A 24,732-nucleotide genomic window follows, 5' to 3' on the forward strand; every position below is an offset into this window, starting at 1 on the left:
AGTGAGTGCCTTTGAGAACTAGCTGCAGGGCAGAGTCCAGAACTAGACCTTATGTCATAGAGCAGGTCTGTGCAAAGACACCAGGCCCTGGAAGAAGTGAGGAGTCTTTGTTATTTTTTGAAGAGTCTGTCTTGAAGCCAGGGCTCTTAGTCCTCTGAGCACATGGGACCTTTCCACAAAGGACAAATCACCCAGAGAGCATGGCCAGTTGCCTTGAGCCGGCATGGTGCTCAGAATCCAATCTGAAGTGACCACATAAGGCTTTCAAGCATCCCTCAGGTGGTACATTTGAGGAAAACCCTTCCTTTCAAGAAAACCCCAATGAGCTGCCTTCTTGAAAGATGGACCTGGGGGAGGCTGACCCCTTTCCAGGGACTTCTGGTCAATATGGTGCCAGCTGTACTACAGTTTTTCCTGAGCACAGCTGCAGTCCCACAAGTGAGCAGGGCATCAGGTGGAGGGGGGCTGATTCCTGGCAGGTTGGTGAGGTCTGAGAGCAGTTCCTGCGAGCCTGATACCTAGGAGGTCCTGCCCCAAACAGAAGTGAATAGGACCTTGGGAAAGAAGTGCAAGGTAGCCTTCCAAGTTCTATGAGAGGCAGCCCCAATAACACCTGGAGAGGCCTGAGGGGGTGGCTCGGTGGGTAGTGCCTACCATGTGTGAAGCTCTGGGTTCGATCCCCAATACCACACAAACCAGGTGTGATAATATATATCTACAAACGACTGAAATCCGGTGTCACTGGGGTCCAGCACACCCCCGTGTGGCCCTCACCATCTATGTCGCAGGGAACAGACTCCAGTACTCTGCTGCAGGCTTCAGTGACCTCACTACATCAAAGAATCCACATTCTGTCTGATTTCCCAGCTGAGAAATCCAAGAACCACTGATACCCAGGGTGGTTAGTGGAGACCTGCAGCAACATGGAGATGGGTGGGGCAGCCACATTGCAGCAGCCCCAGCTGTGATCCAGCCCCCTTCTGCTCACACAGATGTGAACTCCTGAAGTGGATGCTTTTACTGTAACCTCCATCTTCCAAAGGAGGAAGCGAGACCCAGAAGGGCCATGTAACTTGACTGGGGCCCCATGGGGGTATACGGCAGTTAAGAACCCAGCCAGATCCGGAAGGAAGTATGTGTTTGTATATATGGAGACATCGTGCAAGTTACGATGGAGAAGGGTCTGTGAGGCCAAACCGTGGGCATCTTGAGTGCTACTCTAAAGTAAACTCTGACTTCATGCGGTGAGCAGTGGTGAAGAGTGGGCAACATTTTAGTTACCTGAATCATCTGCAGCTATGAAGTCCTGGATTATGTGTCCAGTGTGTTGCGAGGGGAGAGAGATCATGTGGCCGCTGCTGTGCCAGCGGTCAGTGAATGTCCAGGCTCTCTGAGGCTGTGATTCAGAACTTGTTCAGTCTAGTCTCCATCCCCTGGGAGAGCTGAGAGTCTGGTTTGGCCAGTAGTGAGCCCCAGGCAGGGCTCACAGTGGGGATACGTGCCTGAAGCCACCGGTCCCTTCTCTGCACCCTGCTCTACCCTGGGAGGGAAATTTTTAGACTAACTTTTCACAGTGCCTTCTAAAAATAGTTGTTCTTTTAGCTAGTGTTCACACACATACACACACACACACACACACAAATACTATTATGTTTTAAACTGACAAATCAAGTAACGTACATCTCTTGTGCTAACTCTTGAATCCATTCCCCAGAAATCAATCATTCATATTGTCTCTTGTGTCTCCTCCCAGCTCTCCATGATTTATGCATAGTACATGTATGAACACCTTCCTTCTGCTCCCACACACATGACAGCACGTCATCTAACTTTCTTGGACATCCTGGAGGACACTTGTCCGTACCTTAGTCTTTAAGATGGCTGCTCACTGTCTGACTGTTCTCCCCTGTGCCTGAGTTCACTCGTCTTCCTTCCTGAGGAGCCCTACTGTCTGCAGTGCTTTGGGTTTTTTTTTTTTTTTCTCTTAGAAACAACACTGAGGTAGACATGCCTGAGGGCTCAGCTTGTTTTGGTGGTCGGCCTTCTCCTAGTTGTCACTGTATTCCATACTGAAAGACTCGCTCCGTGTGTGTGTGTGTGTGTGTGTGTGTGTGTGTGTGTGGACAAGGCACTGAATCAAGTCAGGCACTCCAAGGAAATCTACACAGCAAGCCAATAGCTCTGACCCAAAGAACTGGGTCTGTCAGAAAAGCCGATATGCTACTGACTATCAGAGATCCCTAAAGAGTGTAAGTCGTTGGGAATAAAATTGGGAAGCTCGAGGCCTTCTACAGTGGAACATGAGAACACCCAGAGCAGCTCTGCGAGTGAGCTCAGCCATTTAGCTTCCTCATACTTGGGGATAATGCAAGGCCAAGTCGCCGAAGAAAATCTACTGCACTCAAATTGTTCTGTCTTCCAAATATATGTGCTTAATTCATCTGGACATGGCTGGTTTGCTTCTGCTCAGTATGAGACTTTGCTTTGGGGGCTGGGGGTGGGGTGAATAGCGTTTGCCAGCCCTCTGAGGTCCCTCCGTAGAGCCATAAAGAGAGCAGAGAGTTAAAACTATCAACAAATTATCTTCCAGCAAAATCGAACCGCATGGGGCTGGAGTGTTGGTTCAGCGGTTAAGAGCACTGACTGCTTTTCCGAAGGTCCTGAGTTCAAATCCCAGCAACCACATGGTGGCTCACAACCATCCGCAATGAGATCTGACGCCCTCTTCTGGTGTGTCTGAAAAAAACACAGCTATAATGTATTTACATATAAACAAACAAACAAACAAATAAAAAAATCGAACCGCATAAACCTCAGAGGTGTTTAGACACAGTCCTTTCCTCTATGGGACAAAGGTCTTAAAAGTGCAAAGTCAGGGTTTGCAAGATGGGGCAGGGGTGAGGGGAGGGGAGTCGGGAGGACTTCAGTCCCATCTGTTTCTTTACAGCACAGTTGTACTTTTGGTTTCTCTTGGACCGATTTTACTTAAAATAAAAACAGAAAGAGAAGACCCACGTCTTGCTTCCCCTTTCTAGCCACCCTTGACTGAATTCACGCCTGAATAGGAACATTTCCTCCAGCCCTGTGACTTACATACTTCTGGAGGGCAGGCTGAGGAGGAGTTCTCGGGGGAAAGCGTTTAGACAGAGCCCCTAGAAGACTGGCTGTGCCTTTGCATCTCTTCCAAATGGCATAAATAACGCTGACTGAAGCTTCCGGAAGGCAGTCGGTAGAGGATGCAGGCCAGTCCTAATGAGGAAGCAGCCGTTACAGACCCACATTCCAGGACTCAGGGCCAAGCTAGACGGCAGCAGATGCCCCAAGAGCCGGGCTCTCCTGAGTCCACAGCTTCACCAGGTGAAGGGTCTGAGGAGCTCTGTCCGTGTTTCCTCAGATGCCCTGTGATCTGGCCAGACAGGAAGTTCAGGAACCACAGACATCCAGATCCACCCAGTCGTTCAGGGTTGAGGTTGGTTCTGGATATTCAATGATGTAGAAAGACTCAGGAAGAGCAGCCCCCCCCCACCCCTGCCTCAGTGTCACACACCGTCCAAGTGTAGAGACCCACACATGAGGCTGTTCTCCGGGCACCCAGCCATATCCCGGTGAGCCCATGGCCGTAGGGACGAGTAGCCGTGTTGTTCCAGTCCTAGCTGCGGCTCATCCTAACACAGCAAGTCTCAGCCTTGCTGTAAGGCTGGGGTTTGCCTCTGTTACCTCAGTTATGAAATGGAGATAGGGTTGCTCCTGAGACACATGAAGGGCTTCACTTAGGGCCCAAAGAATGGATTCAAAGCCAGCACCCACCATACCTCTCACCCACATGAACTCTCACCCCTAGGAAACATTTATGGGTCTTACGGGGATGGAGGGGGGGAGTCTGGGACGCTGCACTGGTTTTTTGAGAACGTGTGGAGGTGTGCCTTGACCCACTCACACTTCTGTTCTCACTGGCTCTTAGAATCTGGAAAACAACCACAGCCTTCTGTCTAAGAACCCCTCCTTCTTAGACAAGGGAGAAGAGCTGTAGCAGTCGCCTCATGAGATTGTCCTTGGGCTGGGTCAGGTGTACCCACCTACTGTGTCATAAACCCCATCCTGGACTCAAGGTGCTCACCCAGCAAGCACGCTGGTCAGCAGTCACTGCTGTCTGTCTGCCCTGTCTGTCGGAGAGGTTCTAGGGAAGCTAGGCCTAAGGGATGATGCTTGCTTGAGAGCTAGGGAAGGCAGAACTGGTGACTTCTGGACAAATCACAGGACTCAAAGCCTCAGCTTGCCCATCTGTAGGATAAGGGCAATTATCATCGCCTTGGAAGGTTCTGGAGAGTAAGTAGTGTAGGTGAAGTCCCTGACATGCCTTAAGCACTCGGTAAACAACTTCACTGTTCCTCTCCCACGGTGAGAAGCTAGCTTTAGGTGAAGACTTCCGACTTCCTATAGAGCTTCCTAGGTGAGTCCCAGGGACCTTTTCCCCTGGCTTCAGGCCAAGTGTCCCCTTCTACCACTGCACCTGGGACAGGTAGGGGTGCCCATCCCCATGGTCCCTTCAGACCATCAGGGACAGACTCTTGGGTGAAACAAAACCTCAGAGGGCCTTTCTGTTCACCAAGTGAATGCTAAAAAAGCCATCCACTTCAAGACAAAGGAATTTGTTGTTTTGTGTTCTGTTTTTTGAGACAGGGCTTCTCTGTGTAGCCCTGGCTGTCCTGGAACTCACTCTGTAGACCAGGCTGGCCTTGAACTCAGAAATCTGCCTGCCTCTGCCTCCCAAGTACTGGGACTAAAGGCGTGCACCATCACCGCCCTGCCAAGACAAAGAAATTAAACCAAATACCTCCTGCCTTCGCCATGTATGTAGTGCCTCATTGTTCATCCAAGATACTTGCCTCATGTAACAAATGTGTCCAGAAATGTGTGTGTGTGTGTGTGTGTGTGTGTGTGTGTGTGTGAGGGGGGGGAGGGAGGGAGGGGGGAGGGGGAGGGAGGACAATGGCTAAGGGTGAACGCACTCTGGAGAACTGAAGGGGAAATATCAAGGGAGACACCATCTACCCCAACAGAAAAGCTTCAAGGCATGATGGCAGCCACCCGCAGCAGGCCGGGCACCAGCAAAAGACAATGTGATCCAGATGGAATCCCCTTTACCATCCATAGCCACATTGACTGGCTGAGATCAGAGAATTTGAGACCCAGAGAGAACCTCAACTAACATACTGCCCTCATAGCCACCGTGGGCTACTGCCGCCGTGGGCTACTGCCGCCGTGGGCTACATGCCCCTCCGCCCCAGCTAGGAAGCAACTGGACTCAGTCCAGCCCAACAACCAGGGTTAAAAATGGTTCTCTGTGGGAGAACATGACACTTCCTATTGTCACATTTTTTGGATTTTTTTATTTGTGAGTATGGGGTACACGTATGCACATGGAGGCCAGAGGTCACAAAGGAGTCTTCTTCTATTGTTCTCCACCTTTAAAAAAAATTTATAGAGGCAGGGAAAGAGGGATGGGATGAGGGATTTGTGGAGGGGAAACTGGGAAGGAGGACATTTGAAATGTATATGAATAAAATAACCAATAAGAAATTATCTTCATATCTATGGGTGCTTTGCCTGCATGTATGCCTGTATACTACATGCTGCATGTATGCCTGTATACTACATGCTGCATGTATGCCTGTATACTACATGCTGCATGTATGTCTGTATACTACATGCTTCATGTATGCCTGTATACTACATGCTGCATGTATGCCTGTATACTACATGAGGGTGTCTCCCCTGGAGGCCAGAATACTGAACCAGATCCCCTGGGACCGGAGTTACAGATGGTTGTGAGGGACCATGTGGGTGCTGGGAATCGAACCCAGGTCCTTTGAAAGAGTGGCTAATGCTCTTAACCTCTGAGCATCTCTCCAGGTTCTCCTACTGTTTTGAAACAGAGTCTCCCGTTGATCGGTAAGCACACAGATCTAGCTAGACTAGCTTGGGCAGCAAGCTCCTGGATGCCCGTCTCTGCCTCCACCGTCCTGGGATCACAGGTACACGCCCACCACCGCGTCCAGCGCTGGACATAAACGCTAGGCATCCAATCTCGGGTCCTTACATTGTGCAGCAAACACAGCAGCCACCCCGGTCATCGTCGTCGTCGTCGTCGTCGTCGTCAATGTTCAACATTTATATTTTTCTTCCCCAGGCCCCATAAGAACTCTTCATGAAATATCGTCTCACGTTCTCCAGGCTCCGTCCTGGTTTCAGCCGGAGACTGGTAACTCCATCTGCTGCATGAGTTAGGAAGGTGACATCCAGAACCAGAGGAGAGGCGGGAAAGATGGACCAGCGGTTGAGAGCATTGGTTCCCCTCCGGGGGACCTGGGTGTGCCCCGACACCGGGAAATCGGCCGTGTAACTGCGGTCCCAGGGGACCTCTGCTGTCTTCTGACTGCCTCCTTGAGCACCAGGCATGTACGTGGTGCACATGCATACACTTAAACACAGTTTAAAAAAGAAATTTAAAAAAGGAAAATAATAGCAAAAAGAAGCAGGAAGTAGTAAGTTCAAAGTAGTGAAGGAAGCCAGGACCCTGGCAGCCCGCAGAAGTCACGCATGCGCAAAGGGCGTCGGAACCCCAGATGAGGCTGTAGGCCACCAGCCTGCGACCTTGCCCCGTGAACACTTCTCTCCGGCCTATATTTTCAGGTTCTTCAAGTTTTGTCAATTACTGTGACGCCTCAGGAAAGCACGTCCACCTTTCTAACCCAGAGAGGTACCGTTTCTGTACCGACAGTTTGGTCGCAGGCTGGAGCCTCTCTAGATACTGGCAGAGTTAATGAGACCCAGCAGCCCTGGTGGAGACCACAGGAACGATTGATTCCCTCCCTCCAAGCATAGATGCTGGCACACAGTGGTTCACAGACTCTACAGTAGCTTGGCTACCATGGCAACAGGGCACCACATCCGGAACAGATGGTTCCACAGGCTGCCGGTCACATGGCGTCTTTTTTGGCAGGCCTGGTCACCTTGCCAGACAGGCCTGCCTCTGTCCAACCGGCATGGAGCAACACCTGGTAACTATTTATGTGGTGAAAAAGCAGCCCATAACCAGCAGCTGGCAGGGCCAGCTGCAATGCAGGGCGTAGGGAGGGATGGTCTGGGCTAAGTCCAAAGCAGGGGCTCATTGAAGTCAGAGCATTGTACTTGCTGTTGCGCGGACTCTGGGCATGGCTGGAGACTGATGAAAGGCTGGAAGAATCTTAGGAGAAAACAAAGCCAAACGACCACAGGCCAGCGAGGATACACTGGATGAAGCAGCATGGGCCGATCCTCCTGCGGAGGAACTGGTGGCAGCAGCTTTCTGCTGAAGGCCTGTGCTGCCGGACCAGCCACCTCAGGCCAGCCGATGTCTCCTCCGCCTTTGGTGGCACAGCGCTGCTGGCCAGGTTGATGGAGAGCTACAGAGAAGCCAAGCCAGACATCACTGCGGGTTCCAGTGCACCGGGCTAACCCCGGCCAAGCTGGTGCAGAGACGGGAGACCTTCACGGGGCAAGGCTCGTGTCTCCATCAGGTATCCTTTCGCGGTCCAGGGTTAGGTACCCGCCACGCAACCAGAGGCATCTGTTGGAACCAACCGTGTATGTGACGTGTATCCAGCAGTGACCTTTGCCTGCGAGTGGGATCACAGGGGAGGGTGTTTTGGAGACAGGATGCTGGCTAATAAAACATTTTGTGAGACATCCTGAGCTCCAGCAACACCAGTGAGATCCTGACATAGTTAGTCCAGGGTGATAAACGGGTGTTTCATTTCCTGCTTTAGAATTCTTTCCAGTCACAAGACCCTTGGGTGTCTCCCAGGCTCACGGCCAAAGTTTGACCAGGAATGATACACACGCCTTCCCATGTGGGGAGTGGCGTTTCTTTGCTAAAAGAATGCATTTCATCATAGAGTATGTGTGGTTTGATAATTTCTTTCTCTCTTTCTTTCTCTTTATTTCTTTTCTTTCCTTTCTTCATTCCATTTTCCCTTCATTCTTTCTTTCCTTCTTTCTTTCTTCACTTTCTTCCTTCTTTCTTCATCTCCTCTTCCCCCTCCTCCTCCCTCTCCTCTTTCTCCCCATCTTCTCAAGGTTTCTTCTCACCAGAAGAGTTTTTGAAGAGTTCCAACCTACAGGGACAAATGTCTCTCAAATCAGGCCCTTCATACCAGCACTGTGACCAGTAATCTCGAAATCAGACGAGCCAGAGGCCAGAGGCCAGGGTCACACAAGCTTCTAAACTGCACTTCTGCTTCTGTGCTGGGCACTTTCTAGAGAATCATTAGAAGCCACAGGCTTCAGGAGTCATACACATGATAATTAAGACTATATTTTACATGTCCATATTTATTAGGGACCTCAAAAACAAAAAAAGAACAAATACACTGACACCCCGCCCCAAAGATGACCCGTGATGCAGAATCAGAAGGATGAGAATCCTGGGCAATGCCTGGATTACCGTATGACTGGGGGGCACAGCCCAAAATCAAAGGCACAGGGGTTGTTTTGGAAGTAGAGATTCAAGAAGCCCAGGAAGATGTTCTTATCGATGTGCAGAGCACACACGGCAGGGTCCTGCTTCATAGAGCATATCCAGAGCCGTAGCATCGGGGTGTGATTCACACAGCTGCAAGACAGGAGGGGCAGGGTTGAGAGAGGGGACGGTTACTACTCTGGAGATTAGAAAGAAACAGAAGTATGGGCTTCTTGGGGGAAATATGGTAAGCATGGTTGTTATGCAGTGAGTCTGATCTTTACTGAGGAAAAAGATGTACTTGGAACGGTGTGTCCAACTGTTGGCACTGTCACAGTAGCTTCTGTGAAAGTGATGGGACACTTGTGAACTGAGGCAGGGTAATGGAGCATCTTCATTTCATGGCTGACTGACTGACTGACGGACGGACAACCTCTCTTGCAAACAGTCTCAGGCCATTTGCAGATTTACGTTTAGGGCTTTGGAAAAGAGAATAGCTTCCCAAACACTAAAAAAATAAAATTTAAAAATTAAAATTAAAAAAAAAAACCTTGAAACTCAGGCTTTTTCAAATCTGGGCAGAGGAATTCAGGTCTAGGGTCTGAAAGATGACATGCTGTGGTAAGACAGCTGGTGGGCTGGAGGCCAAGACACCTGGGAGTCTTACTAATCTGGGATCTCTACGCTGCCTTGGAAGGAGATGGGTTTGTAAGATACCTGTGTGTCTCACCACCCAGTCTTGTGTCTGATCCAAAGAGCTACCTTACAAATCCTAGAAATGTCAGGCATGCCTGACACGGCTGGCTGGCTGCTGTCTGAACCAGCAGCAACGCACACGTCCAGTGTCACCTCTGAGTTTTGAGGTAACAAAGCTTTAAATATCCCTTCCACACTCTAGACATGCTTAAAGTGTGACACTTGTGTGATATGTGGTATCTACTTTGTATGAAGAGTAGCACATGTGTTGCTTTGGAAACCTGGTTTTCAAAGGGCATTTCTATGTGGGGGACATGAAATGGGACTCAGGCACGTGGCATGTGCTGAGTGACTCAGCAGGACCATGTGTGTGTGCAGCCAAGGAGGGAGCTAGATATTACTTTTCGTGTCTGTGGATACACAGGGGACAGTGGCTCTGAAGCGCAGGATGGGGGCGAGAAGGGGTGTGGGGAGGGGGCTTTGCACTCAGGGTCTTAGCCATAGACGTGTAGGTAGCATGAGTTTGTACTCAGAGGGAGAAGAACACGATACAACTGGACACGGAAGCATGCGTGAGCGGCATCCAGCTGACTTTTGTTTCACAAACAACCCAAGACAGTCCACAGGGGACTCGGTGGGACCCAGAGCCCCGGACAACTGGTACTCATTGGATTTGCAATCCCATAGTCAGATGTCTTACTCAGCCAGTCCATAGACCTCCAGCCGCTCGAACCAGGGCCAGATGAGGTAATCGATCATGGATATGCAGTCTCCGCCGAAGAAGGTGGTGTTCTGATATTCAAGAATCTAGAAATATACACAGAACGATAGCCAGTTAGTTTATACATCTGATGACATGTGTTGCAGATGCTAAATATAAATATCATATTAATTACAAGGAAGGAGAACTAGCTTGCTAGTCTCCAATTTTCAAGAGACCAGTTCTCCCCTCCCCACGATGCTTCCTCCAGGCCTCTAGGGCCTGTCTTGACTACATCCTGCTCTCTGCCTCTCTTCAACACTGAACAGAACATGGCTCATTGACTGGAGACTTTGGGAAGAGCAGTTCAGGAAGAGGCGCCCTAGCCCATCCCTTAGCCTAAGACAGCCGCCCCCCAAGTCCTAGGTGTCACCAGGTCGGGTGAGCTTGGAGCTGGGATGTCCTGCCTCAAGTCAGCACCTGCCCATTGCCCAGGGACATAAAAATGTGAGTCGGATGCTAAAATCCAGCAATTAGAAACCCCGCTTGCTGAGCTGTGACCTCATCTCCTATACACTCTTTATAGTTGACGGGGTGCGGCAGACCCCATTGGGCTTTCTTTTGCCTTCTCAGTGGCTTCGGAGCTTGGGCTAGCCAGATGAAGCAATGCTGTTTGGCAGGTTTCCTTATATCCCGCGCTGCCTTTGCATACTTTCTTCTTTTATTCCAATTCTTCAAGTTTCGCCATACTCAACATCAGTAATGGTCTACAGTAAAGCAAAACCCTTCTTTCTCACATCACCCCACATGGGTGGACTGTAAGGAAAACACGCTTTTGACACACCATAGCCAGAGAGCCACAAGGAAAGGACCTTCTACATTGCCCTGGTCATGGTGTTTTCTCACGGTGATGGAAAAGTAACCAAGACGGAGTGGAAAGAACAGAGCAGAAGCCTCTCAACTGCTGCCGTGTTCTAAAACAGCCAAGGTCCATTCCAACTCGCAGGAGCCTGGTCCTTCTTCCTGTCACCCACGGGGGACGGGCACAAGCGGCCTTAGGTTGTTGCTTCCAAGGCTGCAGACGACTTTTGCCGCTAGGTCTTGCTCACCATGACTGCAGCACCCTTAAATCGTAAGCCTAAACAAGCCCTTCCTCCTAAGCTGTTCCTTGTCACATACTCGCTCACAGCACAGAGAGGGGGGACTAGTGTTCAAGCCAGCCTAAAACTCCTGCACTAGAGAGTGGCCTCCCCATAGGTTCCTTTACAGCTACCTCCTGGTGACACTAGACACCAGCCTGGCCTCCCTGGAGACTTGCAGGTGTCTTTAGGATTTTCAACAGGAGCTCCCGTCTATGTAAACCACAGAAACACAGTGCTACTCCACAATTCCGAATCCAGAACTGAGGCAGGGCGAGCCTGCAAAGGGAGCTGCTGTAACATATTCTGAGGTCGCAGAGCTGGACCAGCGGATAAGTGTGCCTTCCATGCTAATTTCAAATCCTAAAAACCCACGAAGAAATAGTTCAAGCCAGATAGAGCAACAGGACCATCTGTGATCCCTGCACTCCCTGCACACAGGCTGACGGATCTGGGGACCCTCTTGGGAAGACAAACTGACCAATGCACAGGAAAACAATAGAGACCCTTGACTCAAACACGGTGAAGGTGAGATCAACGCTTGAGGCTATCTTCTGATCACCACTGAGTGCTTGCTTTCACACACACACACACACACACACACACACACACACAATTATATATATATACACAATAATGAACAAAAATATAAATAAGTAAAAAAATTTAAAAATGGCAATACAAAACATGTTCTCTTTTCCCCAGTGACGGAAAAGGAAGACTAGAGGTGCAATAGGGAGTAAGATGCGTATCTCCACGGAGCCCTTCACCTCATGTTAGGGCTCCCCCTAACGTGGTAAGGGAGGAATATCAGCCAGGAACACAAGTGGAAGAAGTGTGTGGAGCGCCCCCTGGTGGCCACCGATGGTGTGGAAAGGGAGAAAAAAGGAAACCCATGTAGCTTTTCGGAAAGAAAAGTTACAGAACTGGGGAAATCTACTTTTTGGGCCACATACCGCTCCCATTTTGGTAGAAGAGCGAGTTTTGAAAGCTCTAAGTCTTTAAAGAAGTCTTTTAACTTCTTTAAAACAAGCATTCTAAGAAGCCCAGTCTAAGATCTTCCACCCTTGCGACAGCCACCTGCCTTACTCTGACATCATGTAGCTCATCACCACGGAATCCTTGGTCTCAGTGCTCGAGCAGTGCATCTCTTGCTGGACACTCTGTACTTGACGGAAGAGGGGAGGAATTCTTACTAGTTGGAAGTCTCTCTCTCTCTCTCTCTCTCTCTCTCACACACACACACACACACACACACACACACACATACATACACACACACACACACACACACACACACACACATACATACACACACACACACACACACACACACACACACATTTGTGTTAAGGCACAAAGGCACCCTTCAGAACAGGAGCAGTAGAGTCAAGCCCATACCCAAAAGACTTGGTCCAAGACAGAGGTCTTTTGAGTTTGTAAGAAAATAAGAGGAGGGTTCAAGGTTTTAAATTCCAGGCCCTAGCCACACAGACCAGGACAGCCATGGCTGAGCTCATGCTGTAGTGAGAGGGTTTCCTGCCACGCGAATCACTGCTGTGCCAGCAAGAAGGCTGAGCCGCCCCTCGCCACGCATGGCTGTCACTTAGGACCAAGTTATTCTGAGAAGACAGAATACAACTAGTCGACATTTAGGGATTGATGGGACTCTGAAAATCCTCAGTTGCAATTCTTTTAATAGGCTCAATTCTCTTAAAATCTATTTTGTAAAAGTTAGGTGATACCTAACCAAATACTTGTAAAGCAGTGGATGGTGGATGTAAACCCAAGTAAGTGCCCCTTGGATCTCTGAGGAGGCAGAGGCTTCCTGTACCTAAGAGCAGTGAGAAAGCTCAGGAGATGCGGCTCCCAGATATTTACAGATGTAACACCTCCATAAGCTGGATCAAAAGTTCAAACAAAAAACCAAACACATGTTCAAAAGAGAGTCGAATAACCCTTAGGTATGAGAAACTCTCTAAATGGAACTCTACAATTAACAAGACTCTTAGAACGGAGACAGACGAGATCTTACGACAATTTTCCTTAAACAGTAAACTTACCCAAACGACACAAAGTGTTGGGCTAAAACATCTTTCTGTTTGTAAAGAAGACAAATTAAACATTAACATTGTGGCTGAGCATGGTAGAACGTGCCTTTAACAACAGACATTGAGGCAAGGGGATGGAGAGATGGCAGGTGGCCTGGGTCACACAGGGAGACCCTGTCTGAAAAACATGCAGGAAGAGCAGGAGGAAGAAACGAGGGGAAAAGAAAAGAAGAGTGGGGAGGGGGAGGGAGGGAAGGGAGAGATGTTAAGATTATGGGTGAAATTTAAACTCAGTAAGGCACAGGAGGTCCTGAGCGGGGCACATACTACTCAGCCGATACAAGGATACAACCCTCCAACAAATGTGCACACCGAGGCGTGCGATTGGGCCCTGTAGGGAACTCTGCTTGAGACTGCAAAAGACCGGAATACAAAGCAGGCCAGCGGACATCAAGAGGCTGCATCATGAAGTGCCCTGTGGCCCTGGTTCCCTCCCTGCTGTCTCGGGCATCTCTCCATCAAGACCGGTAACAGCTGGAAAGGGACCAAGCAAAGCCAGACCGCGGAGCCGATCAATGCCTGATGGCTAGATCACAGACTCCGAGGGAAAGCCCACAGCATCAGAGAAAAATCCGGCCAATCCAGCAGGCTCCTGCGCAACACAGGGCTGGATCTCACAACCGCCACCATGGAAAGGTTCTGAATATGTCACTGGTAGCAAAGAAGCCCCGAGAGGCCCTGCTAAGTTGAGGCCCACAAAGACAAGAAAGTCAGAGCCCAGCAGAGCGTGATGCTGAAATGGTAAAGTCAATACCACACAGAAGAAAACTAAAAAGGGTGAACATCTTAGACTAACGACTGAAGAATAGCATAGGTTTGAACCTCAGAGGCAGGGTTGATGTGAGCTCAGTGCACAGCATCCACAGCATAAAACACCATGCCAGCATTTAAGGTCAGCAGGCAGGACAGCAGGCTGTTGGTCTGATCATCAAAGCCAAAGGTTCTATTTATATTATTTATATAGCCTTAAGGGAATTCTTAATATTTTTAAAAGTTTCATAGCTGCTGCTGTTTTCTGAGACAGCAACTCACTACGCAGCTCTGGCTAACCCAGGCTTGTGACTCTCTTACCCTTGTCCTCTATGTGCTGAATTTCAGGCCCAGACCAACACACCCAAGAAACTAGACTTTTTTAAAAGGTCATTTTAAATAAAAAGAATATACAGGTCATATTTCGAAAGAGAAAGATCACCTGGAGTTCAGGGCCACAAAATGCAAATTGAGTCTCTTGCTAGGCTAGCCCATGACGTATTTTGCATTAAAATCTTGACCTTGGGCGAGGAGCTGGCTCAGTGGGTGCGAGCATGAGAAACCAAGATCAAATCCCAGCAAAGCTGAGTGTAGCATGTGTCAGTGACCCCAGTGCCTCGATGGTGCGGTGGGAGACCGGGCAGGCAAAGCAGAGGACAATGAAAGACAGGCTCTGGGTGAGGGTTTGTGTATGCTTGGCCCAGGGCGTGGCACTATTAGAGAGTGTGACCCTGGTAGAGTAGGTGTGGAGAGAGAGAAATATCAGATGATTGTCCCTCAGAAATACCATGTGTGTTTAATAGCTTTCAGCCCACACGAAATCCTGCTTGTAAAACCCACTTGAAGGGTGAGGTGATCCAGGCCTTTGATACCAGCACTCGGGTGGCCAAGGCAGGCAGAGCTCAATGAGTTCAAGGCCAGCGTGGTCCGTAGAGTGAGTTCCAGAATTTCCAGGACTACATAATGAGACTTTGTCTCAAAACAAACAACAGAAAAGGGGAAACTGCTAATGTAAATTAAGGGGCATTTCTGTCAGAATTACTCTAGTCAATTTCAATTTCATTAGGTTCTCCTAGAGTCTATACTTTAGGACCTTGAACCTCTATGTTGACCCTTGGAGCAATGGCTCGTATTGCTCATGTGCACTGGCTGTTTCAGGGTCTGACATCCTGTATGTCACAGCTAACGTTCTCACTAACACTCTGTGGGACAAAACTCCCTTCTGAACCCACTGAAACAAGGCTGAACCCTCAGCGGGCCTGACAGGGTGTGAGTGGCAGCTTCCAGCACCAAGGCTGGCCAACCACGGGAGCTCAGCTGCCTCAGCTGAGTTTGGAGACAGCGGCCAGCTTTGCTGGAGGATGTCCTGCCATCAGCTCCTGTTACAAATCAGGGAGCTGTTCTCTTTTCACTTGTTTTCCTGGGAGTGTTAAGACACACTTATCACGCCCCTGCTGGCTAAATATTCCAATCTCTTCTAGTTAACACTGCTAGCTAGGAAACCATTCCCAAGGCCTAGTGTGGCCTACATGTCACTCTCCTGAGTTCTGTCTCCTGTTTCTGTCCCGAAACACCACAAACAGAACGAACTGGAGCTTCCTCCGAGTCCCAGAGGCATCCTGTTTACTGGCGACACATTTCAACATCAGCCTGGATAGCACCTCCCCCAAAGTCCAAACAAGTCCCCTCTCCAACCCTATTACTGAGATCCTGGTGGCCTCCAGTGAGCAGAGCAGGAAAGAAAGGGCCACTCTCCGGCTGCATAGCCTGCAGTTACTCCCCACAACATAGTCAAGAATATAAACACTCACATGAAGAACATTCGGGATCAAGGGGAAATTCCTTGGCACAGGTGAAAAGCCTGACCGCAGTCTGCCGGGTACCTGGATTCTCTGCTCTCTCACACACCAGCTCTCTCCTGAATGTCTCCAGACTAGCACTCAACATACCTTAGTTCAAAACAGGCTTAACAGGGCATCTCCATCTTATCACTGAGCCTTCCTCTGAGCATCTGTAACGTCTGCATTCCTAGTGAGTTTTGCAGCCTTTGCTACTGAGCAGAGCAGCCCAGCCCTTCTGAGTTACCAAGCACTGGTCCTGTTGGCCTCAGCAGAATACTGCAGAGCACTGTGAGCCAGTGGGCACAGCGCACCACCACACCTTTGTGTGTGGCACAGGACGCTGGCTTAATCGTCCTGAGAGGGAGCCCACTTGTATCCTAACTTCATGGATTCATGTACAAGAACAGCAACAACAACCACGAGGCACTTTCTGATCTCTGAATTCAGTGTTTTCACATGATCATTAAAAAAAAAAAAAAAAAAACAAAGACGTTAGCTGTGTGCAGTGGCACACACTTTCAATCCCAACACGTTAAAGGCAAAGACAGGCTGGTCTCTGCGAGTTCAAAGACTACATAGTGAGGCCCGTCTCAAAAACAACAACACACACACACATAACAACCACTATTAAATACAGAGACATTAAAAAATCTGTACTCAGCCAGGCATGGTGGCGCACGCCTGTAATCCCAGCACTTGGGAGGCAGAGGCAGGCGGGATTTCTGAGTTCGAGACCGGCCTGGTCTACAGAGTGAGTTCCAGGACAACCAGGGCTATACAGGGAAACCCTGTCTCGAAAAACCAAAATAATTTAATAAACAAACAAACAAACAAATAGAATTAAGATAAGTGTCTATCAGGGAGCTTCTTTTTTTAAAAAAAAAAAATTCTGTACTCAGAAAGGTTTCAACTCCTTTTGAAGCAGCACCTGCCCTTCCTGGGCAGACTCTCTTATTAGATGTCTTCTTCAACTGTGACTGAAGGACATGTTGGCGTAGGTAAAGCAGTTGTGGAACCACCACCAAGGATTCCTCTGGCCCATGAGCCTAGAATCCAGTCAAGCCACTCCTAAAACAAGACCTTACCATCCACGGCCTCTCGGCGTGGGGTCTTGGCAGTCTGAAGCCTCAAGACAAAAGTTAACATTTCTTACTAGTCATCTTACACAAATACTGCAACTGTACATCTCCAAGACAGGAAATGGAGTGTGTGTATATCTGCTTCCAGGTGATAAAGTCAGATGGAAGAATAGGAAGGGCTAGCCTTCTCTGAAAGGAATGAAGATAGTCTTTTTTCTGGCTGTACGAGGGAACAACCTTGTTGCAGGAAATAATAAAAAGGAACCCACCAATCTCCAACCTCCTGCTTCTCTCATCCCGCCCACTCCCCAGAGGGTCGGACCCACTCCGGCCCCATCTTGCCCCCACAGCGTCTGACTCACTCGTCACCTGGGAGTCACAAGTTCCGTCTCAGCTATAAACCCATGTAATCTGTGGTCCCACATTCCAGTAAATCAAAACTCTTGAACCTTATAATTAACCAATCAGATTTATGTATCAATAAAACCACAACTTACAAGATGCCAATGCAATAATTTCAGAGCCAACTGATAATGATAAAAGCTTTATCCCAGTTATTCTAACCTTATGATATCATGTGTGGCTGGTTCAAGCCACGCTGGTTCCCGTCAGCCTCCAGTCTCCTTCCCCCTCTGCTTAGCTCTCCATCTCTGCACCTCTTAGCTCCGCCTCCCTTTTCCCTGTCCAATCACAGGCAACACAACCTTGCTCATAAGAAGGATTCACCGGTTTGTAGACCCGAGGTAAAGGAAGTCACAGCCCCACATATGACCCTCAGGGTGGGTGGACAGAAGGATGCTCCTGGTCCCCCCCGCATCTACCTTCCTTTTCTGAAATACACAGACTGCCCCTCGTCCATCCTCACCTACCTTCCTTTTTCTAAAATACACAACACTGATTTTATCTAGGGTGTGCTGACTAAAAGACACACCCCCCCACCCCCACAGCCTCCATGCTGATGGTCACGGCCTGACAACTAGAGTCTGGCCACCAAGGTGTACGCAGTCACTGGACTTCTGGGTGAATCCTTTAAGAGGGTGCAGACACACCACTTTTCTCTTCTACTCTCTCTGCTAGGGGCTAAGTGGAAGATGGGGGTGGGGGGGAGGCGGGAGGGGAGGCAGAAGTTCCAGCTGCCACCTTGTGATGAGGGAGAAAATCTTGCACTAAGTGTGATAGGACAGAAGGAGGAGCCTCAGTCCCTGCCCGCTTCCTGAGGACGCGTGGAGACAGTCCTGGACTCCTGGACTGCCTCCGTCTGGCCTCAGCCACTATTAGGCAACCAACCAACACCTCAGCCTCATCGGCAGAAGCCCTGCAGAAATACTTAGGGAATGCCACCATACCAGGAAAGGACAAAGTCACTGCTTGTCCTGGACAAGAATCATTTCAGAGGAGGTTAGGGGTGCAGGCATCCGCAGGTCCCAGTCGGATGACTGGAACGGGACCACATTGGGGCTTAGCAGAAGGTCTGCACACAGGCGATGTCAGGCGACTAGGTTAGAGCCACTACAGAGCTTGGCCCGCTGCCTCTGGCAGGACAGGCGTCCCTTTGTACCTCTTCCATGTTGCACAGCTCCTGACGCAGGGCGACCTTCAGATCCGTGCAGTCTCTCCCACATCTCAGCGCTACCAGACACTCCTTGGTTAAATGTGGGATCTAGTCAGAAGACAGAGGTTTGAAGTCGAGATGTTTGTGAGAACTGTTCCCAGGCTGACTGAAATGCAGCACAGCTTCCCAACTCCAGCACAGGAGGACTGGCCAAGGCAGATGTTCCCATCCTTGGTGAGAGGCTGGGGGGGGGGGGGGGGGTCTCTGTGCAAGGAACCGCTTCTGACAGCAGCTGCTGTAGCCAAGGGCTTTAGCAGGGTCCCCATTGCCCCCTGCCTGCTCAGCTACTCCCTGCCGTAATACACTCTGGGGTGGGGTGGGGCCCTTTAAGCTTCAGTGTTCCTATGTGAAAGACTGAACCAGGAACAACGCCCACCTCCAAGGGCAGTCGGGGGGGGGGGGGGGTAGGGGGGATCAATAGTGAGAGAAGGTTTGGAACATCCTGATGACCAATATATGTCAGCTATTAACACCATTAAGTTGGGTGCATGAATGTGTGTGCGTGTGCGTGTGCGTGTGCGTGTGCGTGTGCGTGTGTGTGTGTGTGTGTGTGTGTGTGTGTGCAAGCATGGCACGAATGCTTGAGTGCCACCAAATGCATGTGGCAGTCTGAGGACATCTTTCAGTTGTCAGTTCTTTCCTTCCACCACACCTGTCCAGGAGATCAAATTTGGGTCATCAGGCTTGGTGGCAAATGCCTTATTTTTTGAGACAGAATTTCTCAGTGAACTTGGAGCTTGAAGATTCAGGTAGACTAGCTGGCCAGCAAGTCCCAAGGCTCCTCCTGCACCGCTGCCCCCCACCCCCCCCAACACTGGGATTGCAGGCAGGCACTGCCAGCTGGCTTTTCTTTCTTTTTTATTTTTCTAATTTTTTTATTGGATAGTTGCTTTATTTACATTTCAAATATTATCCCCTTTCCTTGTTTCCCCTCTGAAAACCTCCTATGCCATCCCCCCTCCCCCTGCTCACTATCCTGGCCCCTCCCACTTTCCTGACCTGGCATTCCCCTACACTGGGGTATCAAGCCTTCACAGGACCAATGGCCTCTCCTCTCACTGATGTCTGAAAAGGCCATCCTCTGCTACATATGCAGCTGGAGCCATGGGTCCCTCCATGTGTACTCTTTGGTTGGTGGTTTAGTCCCTGGGAGATCTGGGGTTACTGGTTGGTACATATTATTGTTCCTCCCATGGGGCTACAAACCCCTTCCAGCTCCTTGAGTCCTTTCTCTAGCTCCTCCATTGGGGACCTTATGCTCAGTCCATTGATTGACTGTGAGCTACAAGTACTCTGAAACCCCCTTCTAAGAAGGACCAAAGTATCCACACTTTGGTCTTCCTTCTGTCATCCCTGACCTCAAGCTATACTACAGAGAAATCGTGATTAAAAACTGCATGGTATTGGTACAATGACAAGCAGGTAGATCAATTAAATAGAATTGAAGACCCAGAAATGAACCCACACACCTATGGTCACTTGATCTTTGACAAAGGAGCTAAAACCACCCAGTGGAAAAAAGACAGCATTTTCAACAAATGGTGCTGGTTCAGCTGGCAGTCAACATGTAGAAGAATGCAACTTGATCCATTCTTATCTCCCTGTACAAAGCTCAAGTCCAAGTGGATCAAGGACCTCCACATAAAACCAGATACACTGAATCTAATAGAAGAGAAAGTGGGGAAGAACCTGGAGCACATGGGTATAGGGGAAAATTTCCTGAATAGAACACCAATGGCTTATGCTCTAAGATCAAGAATTGACAAATGGGACCTCATAAAATTGCAAAGCTCTGTAAGGCAAAGAACACTGTCAACAGAATAAAACAGCAACCAACAGATTGGGAAAAGATCTTTACCAATCCTACATCTGATAGAGGGCTAATATCCAATATATACAAAAAACTCAAGAAGTTAGACTCCAGAGAAATCCTATTAAAAAAATGGGGAACAGTCAGCTGGCTTTTTATGTTATGCTGAGGACCCAAAATCAGGTTCTTGTGCTGTGCGCCAAGCACTTCCCTCTGCAGCCCTGCACTGAATCATTTTTACTTATTTTCAAAGGTCTTAATGTTCCTGTCACTTTTTCTTTCGTTATCAACAGCGGTTCATTATTCATGTTTCCTAAATTTCTGCCATTCTTGCCCTGCTGACAAGACAACCTTCTTCCAGGCATACTTCCCCTTCAATGTTTCCTACCTAGAACTTAAGAAAAGCTCCTTTTAAAGGATTAGCAATGCCATCTCTAGCCTCCTGAGTCTCTGCCCCCCACTGTTAATGTCAGTGGTCACCCCTGACTCTAATCCCAGGGGAGTTTTTCTTCAGAGGCTCGCAGGGTTAAAATCAAACTAGGCCACGATTGATTTTGGAACAGACTGAGGTTGGGGAAACACACACAAGGCAGAACCAGGCTCTTCAGAATCTCGGGTACCTTACAGAATAGCTCCAGTAACATCTTCTGGCGGGCTCGCTCATACGGGTCATATGGAAACAGCTTTCTTCCTGGGTAGACATCATCCAGGTACTCACAAGCAATGACAGATTCATAGATCAGCTGACACTGGCTGTTCTCCAAGACAGGAATTTGGCCAAAAGGATGTTTTGTATAGTACCAATCAGGCTTGTTTTTTAGGTTAATGTTGATGACTTCATACCTTAAAAAAACAAACAAACAACAGAAAGGGAAAAGAAGACTTGAAGTGAGAAGCACAAAGATAGATGCTCACCTCAAAACAGGAACAGCTATGACATCGACACTGGTACTTAGAACTGTTTCTCTGACACAGGAGTTTATCATGTAGCATGTTTGCATTCACTCCTGTGGCGGTGGTAGGTGCTGCCTATGGCTTCCCTCACCTTTTCCTGGGTTGAATCCCAGGCCTGAAATCATCTACTAAATAGCAGCGGATGCAAGGAGAGATCCAGGCTGCCTTGCTCCGGGCACGCAAACACTCAAACACAGCACCGAGAGCTTAAAGCTTGGAAGCACAGCTCCAGCAGAACTCGGGGGCCCGGATCTGCAATCCCAGGACCCAGCTGACAGAGGCAGGAGGGTTGTAAGTGACAGAACAGCCTTTGCTACACAGTGAGACCCCATCTCCAAACCAAAGCGTTAACAACCACAAAAATGCAAGTGTGTGATTTACACTTTACAGGTCAGAACAGACTGGTGGGTGTTAACAGTTAATACAAAACCCACAAAGCTGTTTGGAAAAGCTGAGATGTTAGCTGGTTCCTTCCCCTCGCTGTGCTCAGTGTCCATAGCTGTAAGGTGATAACTGTACCCATCTCAACGGTGCAGCATCCAAACCTTGATCGTGTGCAGCGCTTTCGAGTGTCCAGCATACTAGCAGGCACTCATTTCTCTTTTCTTTAATCTTTTTTTTTTTTTTAGATTTATTTATTGTTATATGTAAGTACACTGTAGCTATCTTCAGACACACCAGAAGAGGGCGTCAGATCTCATTACGGATGGTTGTGAGCCACCATATGGTCTCTGGGATTTGAACTCAGGACCTTCGGAAGAGCAGTCGGCAGTGCTCTTCTCTGCTGAGCCGTCTCCCCAGCCCAGGCGCTCACTTTTCACTTTTCCGTCCTCCCTACTCAAAGTGTCAGAGGTTTCAAAACCAGGAAGCTGCCAGTTACATGTTTTAAAAGATTGAAGGAAACAAAGTTACATTCTTCAAAGTGGAGGTTCTCAACAGGATTATTTCACCTCTTCCTGTCTAAGGAATGTATATCATATCTAGGGACATTTTGATTTTCACCCTGGGAATGGGATATACACCAAATGGGTAAAGGGAGGCTATCGACAAATGAGCTGGGGTGCACAGGAACTTTCCGTCTCCCCAGCAAAGAATTTACCTAACCCCAAATCTCAGCCAGTGGGGCTAAGGTTGAGAAACTCCACTCTGAAGAACAAGCTACAGGGCTGACCATGTGGCTCAGTTGTGACTCCATCCCAGCATCACATAAGCCTGGTGCGATGCTCTGCTGTGATCCCAAAGCTCTGGAGAGAGGAAGTGTCAGAAGGACCAGAAGTTCGAGATCATCCTCAGATACATAATGTGTTTGTGGCTAGCCTGAGCTACATAAGACCCTGTCTCAAAAAAAACAAAAACAAAAAAAAAAAACACAAATATTTGCATCAGTTCCTAAGCTGCCCGCTTACCCCCAAATGAGCAACACCACTGCTCTGGTTTTTCTAAAACCAGACAAACAACAGGTAACCACAGGGCCAGATAGATTGAGCAAGAGGAAAGAATCTAGAAATGCATGTTATACATATGCATCTAGGCAGAGTTAACACAATCTCATTTAAAATATCTCCATATTGGTCTCTCTATTCATTGACATGAATTGAACCGCTGATGTCACTCCTCCAACTTCCCAATCCCAGAGCCAGAGGCTGGTGTGACACTCGTTTTCTGTGTGAGAGACAGGGTCTTGTGTGGCCAAGGCTGACCTGGAGGTTGGTCTTGAACTTCTCATCCTCCTGACTCTACCTCCCAAGTTCTGAGATCCCAGGGACGGCCCCCATCACTTGGCTTGTGTGGTAGCTGGGTGTGAATCAGTGGTTCGTGAATGCTGAGCAGGTGCCTCCTAACTAACTCAGCTGCACCCCCAAGCCCATCAAACACCTTTAACACCCACTGTGTGCCAGGCTCGGGTCTAGTCCTCACAGGAGGCAGACCCTACTCTCTTGAATTCCTTTTTTTGTAGACTGCCATAGCGTGGGGGAGAGGGGCAGACATGGCAGAGAGACGGAACGAAGAAGAAATGTTGGACAAGAAGAAGTACGTAGAAGAGTTAATCCGAGCTGCTTGCGGCAGAGGCTGGGCTACATTGGGGCAGTCAAGAGGCCTGCGTGAGCTCGGCTGTGCCCTTCCTAAACAAGCCATGGATGGAGACAGCCTGCTCACCAAACGGCAGCATTCCGTTTACTCTGCCTGCTCTGAAAGGTCAGGAAAACCTGATTTGGAAAAGAACTCAGCAGTTCAGGAGAGCCTGCCCCAAAATCAGCCATTGGGGTCACTCAGAAGTAAGGGAAGAGGGGCTCCTTCTGGGAGCCCGAGACTTTAAATACCCATCTAGAGATGACACTATTTGACGGGTGCTCCACCTGCTCAGGGCGCTCTTGGCCTCGGTTTCTCACCTGATGCCTTTGGCCTTGAGGACCAGGCGTGTCCTGTGCGAGTAGGGGCAGAACCTCATGCTGTAGATTCGGATCACACCCTCAGGGACCGGCCCTGGGGGACAGCTTCCTACAGGGAAGGGCAAGAGCAACAAGATGGAGAGTGTGGTTAGCCACTGGGGAGGGGACTTGCTCACCTCAGGGACATTCAAGGAAGAGTCTGCGCACTGAGTCTCAGGCTCCAGAGGGGATGTTTGCACACAGTCTGTGCTTCTATCCAGAGAAAGCATATCCATCTTGTGTCTTCGCCCAGCCGGAGGGTCCAAGTCTAGATTTACCTTTTCCCAAGCATCTTGACAAATCCCCAGACATCAATCTCCAGGAGTCTATGCAGTACCGAAAGCTCACAGTCGCCGCCTTGTGGGTCTCTGTTGCTGCTGGCTCCAGGTACAGCCAGCTAGCTGTGCTCCCTCCAGACCCAAATTGAATTCCTCAACAGTTGCAGGGCTCTGGTGGGGCAGAGAGGAAGCAAACTGGACTCCTGTATAACCTCTCCCCTCACAGATACCTCCCCAGATATGGAAGCCAACCCCGGAAAGTGCTTCTGGCTTTAGACACGGGGAAAGCATTTAGTGGGCCCTCACCCACAGAAGGAAGAAGACTGGACATTTAAACCCCAACTTGAATTTCAAAGGAATCAAATAAAAGGTTACTAGGCTAATGTTAACTTTTCCTTCCATTGCAAATCCTGATCTCAGGTAGAGAAATTACCATTCCTTCTGTATAACTTGTTCACCAATTTAGACTTTTTAAGGCAGCCACATTTTCTCTTGGTTCAGACTTAGGATGTGCTGAGCCCTCGCATCACTCAGGAAGGGGAGACCAGCCTCAGCACCACACCGCACTCGCCCTTCCTGGGCCTTCCTCATCCTATTTGTGACATTTCTACCATCTAATAAACTGTCAGTGAATAAGACCAAGACATCTAAGAGGCCAAGAACCATTTGAGTCCTCCTCTAGCCTCAAGTTCTGACAGACCTTGCTTTAGTTTCCAAGGACACATAGCTCAGAAACACCGCCGCCACTCCCACGAGTGAGAGAGAGAGGCAGGAGTGGCTGCTAAGGTGAGATTCTGAACTCCAGCAGGCGGAAAGGGGAATTCTCCAGGACT

At 49.1% G+C, this 24,732-nt stretch overlaps 1 protein-coding gene across 2 annotated transcripts; it reads right to left on the reverse strand.

Moving 5' to 3' along the window:
- Positions 1–8,353: 8,353 nt before the first annotated feature.
- Positions 8,354–24,070, reverse strand: Gsto2 (glutathione S-transferase omega 2). 2 transcript variants are annotated; one of them, XM_052183937.1, is made up of 6 exons: positions 23,900–24,070; positions 23,583–23,691; positions 20,859–21,081; positions 18,375–18,476; positions 9,897–10,003; positions 8,354–8,653 (listed from the first exon to the last, which is right to left on the reverse strand). In XM_052183937.1, the coding sequence occupies exons 1-6, from the start codon at positions 23,931–23,933 to the stop codon at positions 8,482–8,484; spliced, it is 747 nt and encodes a 248-aa protein (XP_052039897.1). In that variant the 5' UTR covers positions 23,934–24,070; the 3' UTR covers positions 8,354–8,481. The 2 variants fall into 2 exon arrangements, with proteins under 2 accessions (XP_052039897.1, XP_052039906.1); XM_052183946.1 differs by lacking the exon at positions 23,583–23,691 and having other exon boundaries at positions 23,759–24,070.
- Positions 24,071–24,732: the final 662 nt, after the last annotated feature.

This window comes from Apodemus sylvaticus, chromosome 1 (genome assembly GCF_947179515.1).
Source record: "Apodemus sylvaticus chromosome 1, mApoSyl1.1, whole genome shotgun sequence".
NCBI lineage: Eukaryota > Metazoa > Chordata > Mammalia > Rodentia > Muridae > Apodemus > Apodemus sylvaticus.